General features: G+C 38.7%; 1 protein-coding gene across 1 annotated transcript in view; it reads right to left on the reverse strand.

Moving 5' to 3' along the window:
• Positions 1–14,311, reverse strand: part of KHDRBS2 (KH RNA binding domain containing, signal transduction associated 2) — a 319,671-nt gene that overhangs the window by 22,319 nt on the left and 283,041 nt on the right. The window contains exon 7 of the mRNA XM_063389417.1: positions 6,616–6,698. Coding sequence (XP_063245487.1) covers positions 6,616–6,698 — 83 coding nt within the window. The remainder of the gene's footprint in view (positions 1–6,615; positions 6,699–14,311) is intronic.

Here is a 14,311-nt window from a genome sequence, read left to right on the forward strand (position 1 = left end):
TCTGGAGGTCAAGCAAGGATAACCAGGATGAACTGGAGCTCAGGCAAATATATCCTGCTGATACAAATAATTCTTGCAGATACAACTGGATAAAATACTCTTCCTAAATCGTTTTGCAGCACGGCTTTGCACTGATGTGATTGTACTGTAAGACACATAAGTGACATGGACTGAACTGTGGTCCATGATGTACTCTTGCACATCAGTCAGAAATAAGTGAGTGATCCCTAAAGCTCCTGTACTAGCAGCCCACACTGCAGAAAAAAAAAAAAAAAAGCTATAAACAAGCTTTGGAGTGGATAATATGAGCTTTGCAACAGAAACAAAAACCAGGGAAAACAGTTCCTTTTCAAAGGCAAGAACTTGTCATATATTCAACTTCAGTGGCTGAATACGCTCTTGAAATTTTCTGTGGGTATGAGTAATTAGAAGAATGTAGCACCTATTAGAGGCTGAAGGGATAGTTATTGCTACAGATAGCTACTGGGATAAAATTACATTGATAGGGTGATAGTGTCTATTTTCCATAGCAACACAGTGGACACAGGCAGCATTTTTGTCCTTTACTTCTTTTACTAGTATTGAGAAACAGATGCCAAACTGGACTTTGTACATAACAGCACAGCTTTAGGTATTATTGTAGCTTTTGAACTAAATACATTTCAGTGAGATGAAAGGTATCAGTCAACTTGAATTTCTCTGTTACTGCACCTTTTTTCTTCTTCAGTTCCCTGAGATAATTCTATTTTAGAAATTATCTAATACAATGTTTGTCAGTCTTCAAATTTTGCAAGAACTTAAAATTTATTCCAAATATATTAATGCCATCTTTCTTTATGTTAAAGCTTAGATTCTGTACTATCATTAACATCTTAGAGGGGAAATTCAGAGATGACATGGCCTACAATATGCAATTCTTCATCAGAAACAGAAGTTTGATTATTTGCTCAGCAGATGCAGGATGGGTTTGAAGTGTGAGTTTGACAGACCAAAAAGATTTCCTTATGCCAAAATAATTGGCACAGCAGCATGAAATGTCTGTCCAGAGGACTACTGCCTAAAGCATTACATAAATTGTTTGCAAGATTAACAGTAAATATTTTGCCAAGAATTGCTTCAAGGTCCTAAAATTGGGTTACTGTTATTATTATTTGGGTTGGGTGCAGGCAGGCATGAGAAATGCTTTTTACCTATGTCATCTTGCAGTCACAGCAAGCATGAAAACATACCATCTCAAAGCCTGTACTGCTGTGGGATGGAATCTGTAGCAGCAACATTGTGCACTATTTTCATCTGTCTTTTATCACTGAATTATTTATTCTTCTTGTCAGTAAGTTCTGGGTTTCCTGATATTTACAAGTCTATTTACAGCCTAAGGTGGGAGTCATAAGCTCTTCTTTCTTTAGACAGCACACACTCGGCAAACTCATTTTTCTGCTGAACTATGTTTTAAACAAAAGCCATACAGAAAAAAGGCAGAAGAAAAAGCCAGGCAACCAGACCTGAAAGCCATTGCCAATATATCATCTACCTGTTCACGAAAACCAGAACAGATCAATGGATAAGTGTTCATGCCACGCATTGTGGAACAGGGAAATAATATCAAACTCAAATTTTAAACTTCATCAGAAAATCACTGGCTTCCTTTGCTCTTCCTTGTTGGGCACCACTGTTTACACTACTCATAGCTGGATAAGTTGGGCACAAGTGGATTAACGAGAATATACCTCTCCTGCTTCATCCCATGACTGTCAACCCAGTCAGTCCCGGGTTTCCTTGGTATTTCTTTTGTCTGTGAGACCTGGTATCTTTGAAATGAAACTGTTGATGCTGGCAGAAACACAAAGGCCAGTGGAGATGACTGCAGATGTGGTAGCCGAGCTGAAGATGGCTCTGCTGGCCATGACGATTCATCAGCAAATGATCCATTCCCACCAAATTATTCTGTTGGTCTTGGCTGAGGAGTCTGGCCACACTTTGCATGTGGGACAGTGTGATGCCTAACAACATCTGAGTAACCAAAGAGGCTGATCTACATCTCCTCACAAAACTTTGCATCCTTTTCTTCTGGTGATCTAGTGATCTCAGTCCATGAATCCTGGACAGTGGTGATAGTTCAGAAAACTTAGAAGTTCCTGGTAAGAAAATCATAAAATGTATTACATTTTGAAAGCTAATAGGATTCTCCTACATTTTCTGTTTTACAGCTGAGACGGAAATTAACACTTCTACCATTCTGTATATTATGTCTATATTTTTAAATAAAGTTGTCAGACTAGAGGTTTGGGAGGTAAATCTAGCTGGCAGAGAGGTTTTGAGTGTCCTCCGCCTTACTTTCAAGTACATAGAGAGTAGTGTATGAACTTAACAAATACTGAATATCTCTTGGTGTGTCTGGATAGGCAGATATTCTTATCAATGAGATCCATATTCAAATTATATGGAGGGGAGGGGAAGAGAGAGGAAAACAAGGTTTCATCAAGAAATTCAAATTACAGTGCAATATTGCCTGCCCATGGGAAGTATGTCAGAACTGGCGTCTTCTCCTACCCACTGATATGGTTGTTTCCTTGTTCTTTTTGTTTTTGGACAAAGCATTCATTGTAATTACCTTAAAAACTGTATTTTGGCATCTGTATGAAAAAAATTCTAAAATGAGTAGAGTTTCTAAGTGTCCTCAGAAAATGTGTGGTCTTTCACAGAATCCTGCAAATAATGCTTACAGACTCAGCAGGTGTCCTCTTTTAGGGCAAATTTGGGAGGAAAGCTCCGAATGGGGTCCCTCTGGAAAGCTAATTCAAGAGGCCCCTCCCCCAATTGGTCAGGGAAAAATTTCCTTAGAGAAAAGTGGAAAAAACCCTGTTTATTTATCAAGCATAGTGCCCACAAGCACAAAAAGAATGAACAATATCAAACAATAAAACCTCTTGCCGTTCTGAAGAGAGACGGCAAAATTGAGAAAGTCCTTGCTGTGGGTGTAGCTCAACTCACCCAGTCTCTTATCAGTCCCTCTGGCACTGGAAAATGCTGTCCTGGGCCCCAGTGGGCCCACAGGTGTGAGCTCCAGGTGTTCTCTGGGTTTTCAGTACAGAACAGGTTTAAACAGTTCCAAGAAAAAGAAAAAAAACAGTGCAGGGAACTGTTCTGCTTCAGCTAGCTAGAAACTAAAATGAAAGGAGATCTCTGTCCCGCTGTCCATGCTGCAGACAGCACAGGAGCAGAATGTGGAGGAGTGAGTTCAGTGTCTGCTAACAAACTGTGCTGTGCGCTGCTTACTTCCCCTCTTCGCTCTTGGAACCAGTCTTAAAGGTGTAGAACTTAATATCCAGTATAAACAGAACAGACAACTGGGGATGCAAGCATCATAAAGTCACCCCGGGACAGTTGGGAAGGACAGACAGTTCATTTAAATCTGTCCTGAGGTTCTATCTTGTGTTCTGGGTTGTCATTATGGGACAGGAACATAAGGAGGGAAAAAATGGCTTTACAAATACATCTTCTGCTATTTAAAGCAAGACATACCTTCATGCAATATAGACTGTCATAACCCATAATTGTCTTGTTTCTAAAATAAGCCTCCCCAACTTAATAACGTTCAGGTGGCACTTACCATAGTGAGACTCCCTCTTTTCTCCTTCTTCAAGTTGCTTCTTTGCTCCATTTCAAAGTGTGCTTGAGACGCCTTTTAGCTTGTTCAGACACGCAGACTTACTGTGGGTTTCATTCCAGCCTGATTCTGAGACTGTCATCACCTCTTCCACAGGTAGCCCCATCCCCCTAGTTTCAGCCTAAAAATCAGACTGCTGTCATGAAGGACAGAGCTGTCTATCTGGAGAAGTTAATTAAAGTCCATTCGAGAAGTACCTATACCAAGTGTACTCCTTAATCTGCAACACCATCCCTGATTTTTAGCATAAATTTTTAGATAATTGTGCACTAAAGTACAGCTGAATCTGAATGGTCCGGGGGATTGGTATTTGTGGTGCTCCTTCTACGAAACCATAATCCCATGTTGTAGAACCATGCATGTTGATACTGCGCTCATTTTCTCTGCTGTTGGCAGAGCTTAGTTTGCAGAATTCTAAATCAGACCTCTTGGACAACAAAGGACTAGGGCTCCCTAAATGAAGTATATATGGGCAGAAAGACTCTGGCAAATGGGAAGTGGATACAATGTATGGAAGACAAAGGCAGGGACAAGAGGGGTGGTGGTGGCAGGCTGCCCAAACTCTATCTTCACTCTGTGCATGGGGTGAGCAGGGGAACGAGGCATGACTTACTAAGAGCTCTGCTCTAAAGCACATTGAAGGCAGCCTGAGCTCAGACCATCCACCCTGTCTGTTCATCACTCTCCACCCCAACATGCTCTTTTTGAAGCAATGAAGAGAATAAGGCTTGGTCAACACGCACAGCAAAACAGATAAAAGCATGTGCCATCTCCTAGAATTTCCACATTCATTTCCTAATAAGCCATAAAAAGCAATGGGAAACTCTGCCCTTAATATGAACAGAAATCTTGATACTCTGCATTAAGCCACTAACTACAATTTCTTCTCATCTCATGCTTTAGAATTTCGGTTAATCCCAGGAGAGGGAAGCAATTTTCTGTCTGAGCACGGACACTGTTGGCAAGTTTTTGTTAATTTTTTGCCTTTAAATGTCACACTGGATGAGATGAGTAAGTATTTTGGAACAGTACTACTTATCTCCTTTGTTAGGTGTGCACATAATATGTCTCATGCGACTGGAGTATACTATTAAGCAAGATCTGAGACTTGGAGAAAACATTTTCAAATACACGTCTAACCAAATATTTTGGGCATGCTATTTCATTGTATTGTATTCTTATTACTTGCTCAGTAAGCAGGTATTTATACTTTATTTATATGGCCAGTAAGGTGTAGAAATAAAAACTGTGTTCATTTGTTCTTTAAATCTTTGAAATGAGAAGCATGCAGCTCTGAAAGTGCTCTCTGAAATCAATAGGCTACTTGAGGCATTAAGTGCCACTCAACACGAGTAAGTATGACCACATGTCTTGTCATATATTTCAAAAGGAAAGGTTTTAGTTGCAGATTTTAAACCGATTAGGTATCCTGGAGGTAGCTCAAATTATTAGAAAACATATCTGATGACTAAACTTAATAGCTCTTTAATTGACTAAATTATGTGACTATAAATTTTCTTCCTTGCATCAAATTATTACTACTAGTTCTAGCTGCATTATAATACACTCCTTATAAAGTTGATATATTTGTCATTTAGTTGCCTGGGACATCAACTTGTAAAGAAATTACAGGTTAATTCAGATGATATAAAGCAATGTCATAGCAAGAGATTTCCAACTAATTATTGTTTTTACACCAGAAGCAGTATCTCCTGTGACAATTCACTCTTGTAGCAAAAGATGAGCTGATTTTTGTTAAGAAACGTTGATGTATATTTGACAACGGGAATACCTACCTACACAATGACATCATGGGTACAGCCAGTAATGTATAATTACTTGAAAGTGTTAAAGTCTAATTGACGGGGTTCACATTTAGGTGTGACAAATCCTTTTAAATATACTTTACTGAATATAAAAATACTTACAAAGTATTTTTTATCCACTGAAATATTCCTCACTACAGCAGTTCTGGAGCTGAACGTAATTCTGACAGGCATTTACACGCCAAAAAGATGGCATAAAAGCAAGTTTAAGGTCCTCTGGCCTTGGGAGTGTAGAACCCTATACGTATACATCACTTTCTTGCTCAGTGAGAACCACAATAACTCAGTTAAAATGTGTCTTTTCTTGTTAAAATTTTATTTGCCTTTCCACAACCTTACAAGTACTTTTAGCAATGTGTAAGGACATTTTCTGAAAAACTGGCTGAAGGACACTTTTATCCTTTAGCTTAAATGTGAAAAATATGCCATTCCATATTTAATAAACATGCAGCTACTGTCAAATTAATGAATGAGAGTGTGAGGTGTATGTATATAAAAAAGGGATAATTTTTGTTACCTTATCTTATTGACACAAATCAATATAAGATGTGAATGTAGCCTTTTCCTACTATTCTACATCACAAGGACAAAAAATAAATTTCCAAACCTAGCAATTTGGAGAGTTGCTTAGAAAATAACTGGTTGAAAACAGATAGTTTCAGCCTTACTTCTGGCATGTAACTCCTTTCTATAATTTATCCTGATGGTAGATGCCAACCAGAAACATGTTACCATCACAGGTTTTTTTTTAAATTTCCGTCTGTTTTTTCCCAAATCTTTGTAGAAGTCGTAAGTACGAGATGTCCCTAACAACTTATCACCAGTAAAGGAAAAAAAAAAGGGCACAAACAAAATCAGGATAACATCAAATAAGAAAATGATGTAATAGCTTGTTTAAGAAATACAGTTAATTTGCACCAATTTTAAAAGCATAGCTGCTTACATTTTTGCTTCATCTGAATCTCTGTAAATAAACTCTGTCATTATTACTTTTTGGTAGCTTTCTAAAGTACTCTGAGATTTTGTAAAATTTAATGTGTAAATTAAACCAGGAAATTTACATGAAAAACAAAGATTAAAATGTGTACTTTGGAGAAATAATGTAAAAGCACAAATGCTTACCTTTGTGTTTGGGTGGCATAACTGTTATCATATGCCTCATAGCTTGGATCATCATATTCACCCCCATATCCATCATCGTATCCCTAAGGGGAAAACAAAACACCACAGCTTAGAAGAGTGATAAATCAAAGCATATTATCAAGCTGTAAAAATAAATTGCATCAACACGTGCATGTCATGTTTGCCCACGATAATGTGAAACATGCAGCTGACTGAAGAGAATTGTGAATCATGAAGAACAACCTGTACATTGCAAGAGTAAAGAAATCAGTCACTCATTTAACAACTCAGCTTATTCACTGATAAACTGTGGTGCATTGTCCAAGCCACAGTGCTTCAGTGGATCTGTGCAGAATACTGATGAATAATAATAAAACCAACAATTTCCGAGCAGTTTGTTACATAAATAGTTCCATAAATACCCACAGGTGAAAGGAACAAATGGCAGGTCAAAGATTTGACTGTTATACATGGTTAAGAATCATGCTGTGATAAAATCTTAATATTCAATCTATTAAAAAATGCAAAACTAGAAAACAAACCATAGCAACCTGTGAGAAACAATATTTGTCAAGGAAGTAATGGCATATGACTTCTACAAATAATGCAGAGTAAGCCCCTTTACTTTCACTGAACATCCTACTCTATTTAAAGGCATGCTTTTCTGTGACAAATTAACCAACACTTTAGCACAGGTTCCTCCCATCTAACTTCAGCTTCTCACTGAAGAGTTCAGACAGATGCTCAGTTTGGCTAAGACAGAGAGACACAAGTGACTTCAGAAGGAGATTCAGCTCATCTAATGCCTGAATTTTCCACTGAGGAGTCATGGACAATTGTTAGCCATTGTTTCTGAACCAAAGAATGCTCAGAAATCACACAATAAATAAATGAAGATATCATCCAAGGGATGAGTTTTGATACACTCCTTTCATACGACAAGGAAACAGAGTAGGTAAGAAATGCTGTATGAAAACTCTATTTTTTTTCCCTATTATTTTTGGAAGCCAGTATTTGTAGTTAAATTGAAATGAAACATTTTTTTGTCAAAATAAAACCGTGCTGTTAAGGGAAATGCTAAAGGAAATAGTGGACTTAAAAACCTTTGACTTGATATTAAATACAGAAATAGGCAATTTTTCCCCCCAAAGCTATGCAAAATTTTGTCAGGTTGGTGTGGGATTGCATTTTATTGAAATGGTTTGCTCTGGTTCACCCCTGGAAAATGTATGGTTCATCCCAAGTCTGTACCCTCCCTGCAGTATCGTGTATCTGTAACTCTATTGGCTGGAGAATGTTACCGCGCCCCTTTGAACCTCCGTGTTAAGGGTGCAATCCGGGAGGGCTCCTCCTCTTTTGCCCTGGTGGTCTCTGGAGACTGCTCTCCCCCATCCTCTTCCCTTCTCCCTCTCCCCCCTTCCCTTCCCCCCCTCCCTCAGTGACCATGCTGCCTTCCTGGGGTAAGACTCTGAATAAACCCTCATCTCATCAGCACCTCAGCAGCTGTCTGGAGTCTCCTTGCCTGCCAGCAAGTGAACACCCACAACCCTAGAGCCCAGGGGGCTCCCGGGGAACCCTCCCTGGGATCCCCCCCAAAATTTAAACTACAACAGGTTGGGGGAGAAGAGGCAGCATGAGGCAGCTCCAAAATAACAGCAGTCCAATAAACAATCACTCTAGTACACTCTCATAACCACCCTGAGTACAGTTGGCTTGGTACTTCATTATTTCTGCTAATTCAACAAGTGGTATTGAAGAAGACTTCACTGGCACTCCTGAATTCAAGAAAACACTCTATGGAGGAAGCATTCCGTTCTGTTTCCTCAGGTCAAGCATATTAAATTTGCCTGTTCCTCTGGGCTACCCAGCAGTGAGTGAAAGTGTGGATTCCAGGTGGGAGGTTCCATCCCTGTGGTGCTCTAAGTCCTGAAGGAAAGATAGGACTCTGCATGGTGACTTCACTGTGCCATCTGTAATAAGGTAAAGCCTTTCTGGGCAGAAGGGAGTGTCCATCTTTGAACTGGGAATGGCCTGTCCCAGAATCTGAAGTCCACACAAACCCCATCATCTTCCATTTTGGGTGGTAATGCACTGTTTTGACTTGTCTGCATTAGTATGAACTCATAGCAAGAAGTACAGCGAAAAACACATCCCTGCAGATGACAGTGATATATTTAATATTATATAGCTAAATACACAATCTTGCTTCTGGGGACAGGCTGAGAGAAACAATGCAGCCCAGGAGGCAGATGTTAGTCACACTGATTAGTATGCTACTGGGTGGCATCCCGCTACTGGGAAGATGAGGGTGATAGGAGCTCCTACATAAAGTCAAATAGCTATAGGACAGGCATTTCAGCCTGCTTACCCAACCATCTGAGAGAACAGGAATGGCAACAGTTACAAATTAGCTCTCTCCCTTCCTTGATGCCTGAGGAGGATCAACGTTCAGCATCAGCAGGGCAGAGAACACTTGTTAATATTTGACACCTCTGTGGGTTCACGTCTCGGATTTTAACAGCCTCCCTCAAGGCTCAGAGCAGGTCAATACAGTGCAAATGGTTCAAGTGCAGTGGTTGGAAAACAAGGTTAAAAAGCACATAATTTTTAAGCAAAAAGCTTTAATAAGCAAAAAGTATTTTCTGGATAATGTTCTTTTATTTGTGCCATCTGTATGAAAATTATTTTCTAATCCTACAGGCAAACTTTTTGTGTGAGTAACATACCAGCATTTATTGAAAGTTTAATACAATGTATTATACCCAGACACCCACCACACTTTTAGGTATCTAGAACTGAGACCCAAAATAGCTCCTTTCACAGCCTTGAAATGCCTTAAACTCACCAAGCAGTTTTCTCCTCTTTAACCTTCAGATCTCCAGAACCTACAACTTTCATGTTTGAAAATATTTCTTGGACAGGCACTCTGAGAGATGAAGTGCCCAGCTCCCACCTAGACCTTGTTGAGATCAGAAGTCGTGAGTCTGAGGGTATCCAAATTCACATATTCTGCTCTGTGTGTGATTAGGATGGTGCTCCAAAAGCAGTTCTGTATAAATCCAGAGACCAGAATCCAGGATGCTCTCCCCAAATGCAGTATAATTTTTTGCTCAGCACTGGAGTCAGCACTTTATGCACTTTCCAGGTCTATTAGTGCTTCTACAAAAACCAACCAACCAACCAAACTTTTTCTGTGTAGAAGTCTTTTTTGTCCTACAGTAACTGTCACCACCATTCAGAAGAAAATGCCTACTACAATGAAGTGATAAATATGCAATGGGGAACTATTAGAAATGTTCCAAGACAAACTGATAGCCATTTCTAGACTAGGTTTTTATGCCAGGCTACCTTCATCTCAGGAATTTCTTAATAAAACAACTTTCTAAAACATAAAAAAAACCCCAACAAAACCTCTTTACTTTGTGTCAAGGGAAAGGACAGTGAGTCTTCCAATGACTAGGATTTGCTCTGGCCCCACAATAACATATATTGCATGTGAGATAAAAGAACAGAAATAAACACTTGAAGCTGCAGTAGCACTAAGAATGTTTATTAACAGTTATGGATGATTTTAAGGAGTTTTTGTATTTAGAGCTGAAAAATAATAACAAAAAAAGCTGATGAGTTAAGTAAAAATTTAAAATAGAGCTCAATTTAAAAAAAAGACTGATTTGAAAATGAGCTTATTTAAGTATTTACCAGTCTCTCCCCACAAAAGTTGGAAAAACACTTGGGAGAATCTCAGAACAGCATCTGAAATTAGCATTTGTGACTCATTTCAGGAGGAAATACTCCCTGCTCTACTACTGATAATGAAAATTATAGTCATTGGAAAAAGAGGTGTAGAAGCAAAAAGGGACATAATTGAAAAAAGGCTTATATTCTACTACCCAAAGTACCAATTTCATTCAACACTCAAGAGTCTATTGAGAAGAATTTATTTTATTTATTTAATTTTACTCAAATCCTCTTCTATTTTCAGATGTTGAAAAAGATATTAGAAATACAAACAAAATATTAAGTATCATTAGTTACAAGGGTATCATATTACAACACATTCTGATCTCTTTAAACATGAATTTCCTTCTTTGTGTTAAGACCCTGTATCAAACAATAACAGCCTGTACTCAAAATGCACCAAGTTTAAATCACCTCTTCTCTGAATAGCCTTAGAAAATAGAATTTTCACAGCATGCTCTGAAAAATGGTGGGTTTCAATTCTGTGAAACTGAGAAGGAAAATAAATCTAATACTTCTAATGAAAACTGCCCTACTCACAATATTTTATGTATGTCCTCATATTACATGATAAAATATATTGTAAGAGAGTTGAATCTGATTTGTTTTTTATAGAAAATAGCCCAACTCTTTCTAAAGTAGCAAACTGCAAAATGGCTAGACTTTAACAAAGAAAAAAAACCCAAAACAAAACAGTAAGTCAAAATAAAGTGAGTTATACAACTCAGTATTTCAGTTGGCAAACATGTGAACATGAAAAATACCTGCAGTCAGAGAACCAGAATAGCATTTCTCATTAGCTGCATGTCTTGGGCTATGTAACAACAACAACAACAACAACAACAACAACAACAACAACAACAACAACAACAACAACAACAACAACTTGTATTCTATTTCATCTGTAGAAAGCAGTTGGGAGACAGTAGGGTTTTTTGGGTTTTTTTGTTTTTTTCTCTTTATCTTCTGTAACTCCAGGGAGAGGAGGGTGGATGCCTTCTGATAACAGACCAGCTGTTAAAAGCAGGTGGGGCAGTGCTTCTTATCTCCTTCATCAACTGTCCTCTCTCCAGGGGATATCTTCTGTTAATGGGCCATTAAGGCTCACCAATGACATGACACATTACACCATCCCATTGTGAGATGCTCCACCCAGTGGGGAGGAGCCAACCATTCCCTACCCAGATAAAATGGGGACACAGGGACCCCAGATCATCCTCTTTGCCACAGGATTCTCAGAGGAAGACCTGACCCATCTCATCACCATTGAACCTGTCAACAGGATCATCTCTACTCCAAGAAAACCACATCTGTCACTCCAGGAGCACTTATTTGGACTGCTTCCAACACCCTGGCCAACAGGGTGTCAGGTCACATTCCTAACTCCGTCAGGGTTTTCTAGAACTTTTGTTTGTTCGCTTGCTTTTTTTTTTTTTTTTTTGTATTACTGCATTTGTATTTTTAATATTCCTAGTAAAGAACTGTTATTCCTATTCACGTATTAGGAGCCTGAAAGCTCCTAATTGCAAAGTTGTAATAATTTGGAGGGAGGGGTTTTTACATTCTCCATTCCAAGGGAAACTCCAGTTTTCCCTGACAGATACCTGTCCTTCCAAACCAAAACACTGCATCCAGCAGTACACAAAACAGTCCTGTACCTCAGAGAAGGTGAAGGTATAAATATCCACCTCTAGTTGTAACTCTTAAATAAAAGCAGTTAAGGGACATTTGCAGAGTTTTCAGTATTTGCTTCTATGTTGCTGTTTCACTCTCTTCTCTGCTGTTACTGGGCCACACACGTGCTTTCTCACACATCCACATCACCCTAGCTTAGAAAGCTAAAAGCCAGTTGTCTACCCATAAGAATCACAGGGTAGAGATAAATATTTTTAGAGGATAATTCATACTATTGACACATATTTGAAACCAAGTTGAATTGCTCTATAAATAAGAACTTTCTTTCCACTTACTATAAAGGGAGCCCAGGATGGATGTGTTAGATTTAGATAACTGATCTTAAGGTAAGTAAGCTAGCTCACAATTGAAAGGAATTTATTGCTTTGAACTGTGAATTTGCTGCTGAGAGCAGTCCTAAGGGAAAGAATTTGGAGGTGCTGGTTGATGAGAAGCTCATGCTGGCAATGTGTGCTTGGAGCCAGAAAGCCACACACATCCTGGGCTGCATCAAAAGCAGTGTGGCCAGCAGGGTGACAGAGGGGGTTCTGCCCCCCCCTTCCACCCTTGTAATACCTCACCTGCAGTGCTGCACCCAGTTCTGGGTCTCCCAACGGAAGAAGGACATGGACCTGTTGGAGTGAGTCCAGAGGGGGGCCACCAAGATGATCAGAGGGCTGGAGCCCTTCTGCTATAAAGACAGGCTGAAAAAGCTGGGATTTTACACCCTGGAGAAGGGTCTGGGATGACATTAGAGAACCCTCCAGTACCTTAAAGGGGCCCCCAAAAAAGCTGCGGAGGAACTTTTTACAAGGATATGTGATGGGTCAGGGAGAATGGCGTATTAAGAAGTTGGTAAGGCTCGAGTTGCCTAGAGAAGCTGTGGATGACCCATCCCTGGAAATGTTCAAGGTCCTGTTGGATAGGGCTTTGAGCAACCTCATCTAGTGGGAGGAATCCCTGCCCATGGCAGGGAATTTGGAACTACATGATGTTTAAGGTCCCTTCCAACCCAAACCATTCTGTGATTCTATGATTGTATGGTCGGGGGAAACTCTAAGTAGATGTAGAGGAACACATCTCAGTGTATTAATTTTATATAATTTAGAAAAAGAGCAGTTTTATTTTACCAACTACAAAGAGAAGTAAAAATAGTAATTGCTTTAAAATTAGATTTTTCAGTGTTGAAAACCTTTAGTTAGAGCAGATGAATCTCATTGAAGTACCTGGGAAGTTAGGCTGTTGCTGAGCAAGGATTCCCAAAATTGTAATTTATATTTAGAAACTGAAATTCTGACTAAATTATTCCATAAGTACATATGTCTGTTTTTATAGCTGGCCATGTATTCTTCAGCTATACCTACAGTGTCAGAAAAATGAAAAACTAGATATTATCATGTTTTTGAACATGTTATGTATATATCCCCTGCACTGGAAGATTTAACAAGCATTTTGAAGATGAACTAAAAATAAGTAGAGTGGCACTATATCCACCAAATTTTAATTAGTAGTAATAATAAAAAAAACCCCGCTGAAATTAAGATGGAAATATCAATCAATTGAAAAATCAGAGCTATGTGTTAGGGACTTCACAAATGCAATGTATGAACTAGAGTCTATAGGGCTGAGACAACCCAGAGTAGACAAGCTCACCAGAGCCAATGACATTGTCTCAATATACATGACAAGATCACTCTTCTTCACCCCAGCAATGGGAAACACCTTCATAAAGGAATGGTAAAACATAAAAAATTACATATGCTCATAGAAATGTAGTTAAAGTTTCGGTATAATCACAGTCATGGAGAATTTACAAATTCAATGCAGAGAACATTCATGTCCTCATATTTCAATGGTTTAAATAAATCTCATGTGGAACAATTAGGGCAGTAAGAATGAGTGAAACTGAACAAATTTACTATCCAGATAAAGACAGAGCAGAGGACACAAAAGCAAACAGATATGCAGTGCCAAAACAGCCACAGTGAAACAGAATCTCAAATACTTCCAAAAAATTGCTGCGTATTCTCCTAAATGTAGGCTTAATTTCTTTTCTTTCCTATTTTTTGGGTTTTTTTTCAAGTAAATGCAAAATGAATGAATAACTCTTGAAATACATTTTGGTGTACTGAAATTCAGAACAGAATGAAAATGTAAACAAAATCTAATAGAAAAGAGACTTTTCTTACTCCTTTCATATTTGCCAGACTAGAGTACAGCACAATTCACTGCTGCAATTATTATACTCCAGCATTCATCTGATTAACGTCCTTCTTCAAATCCT

This window comes from Prinia subflava, chromosome 2, assembly GCF_021018805.1.
Source record: "Prinia subflava isolate CZ2003 ecotype Zambia chromosome 2, Cam_Psub_1.2, whole genome shotgun sequence".
Classification (NCBI taxonomy): Eukaryota; Metazoa; Chordata; class Aves; order Passeriformes; family Cisticolidae; genus Prinia; species Prinia subflava.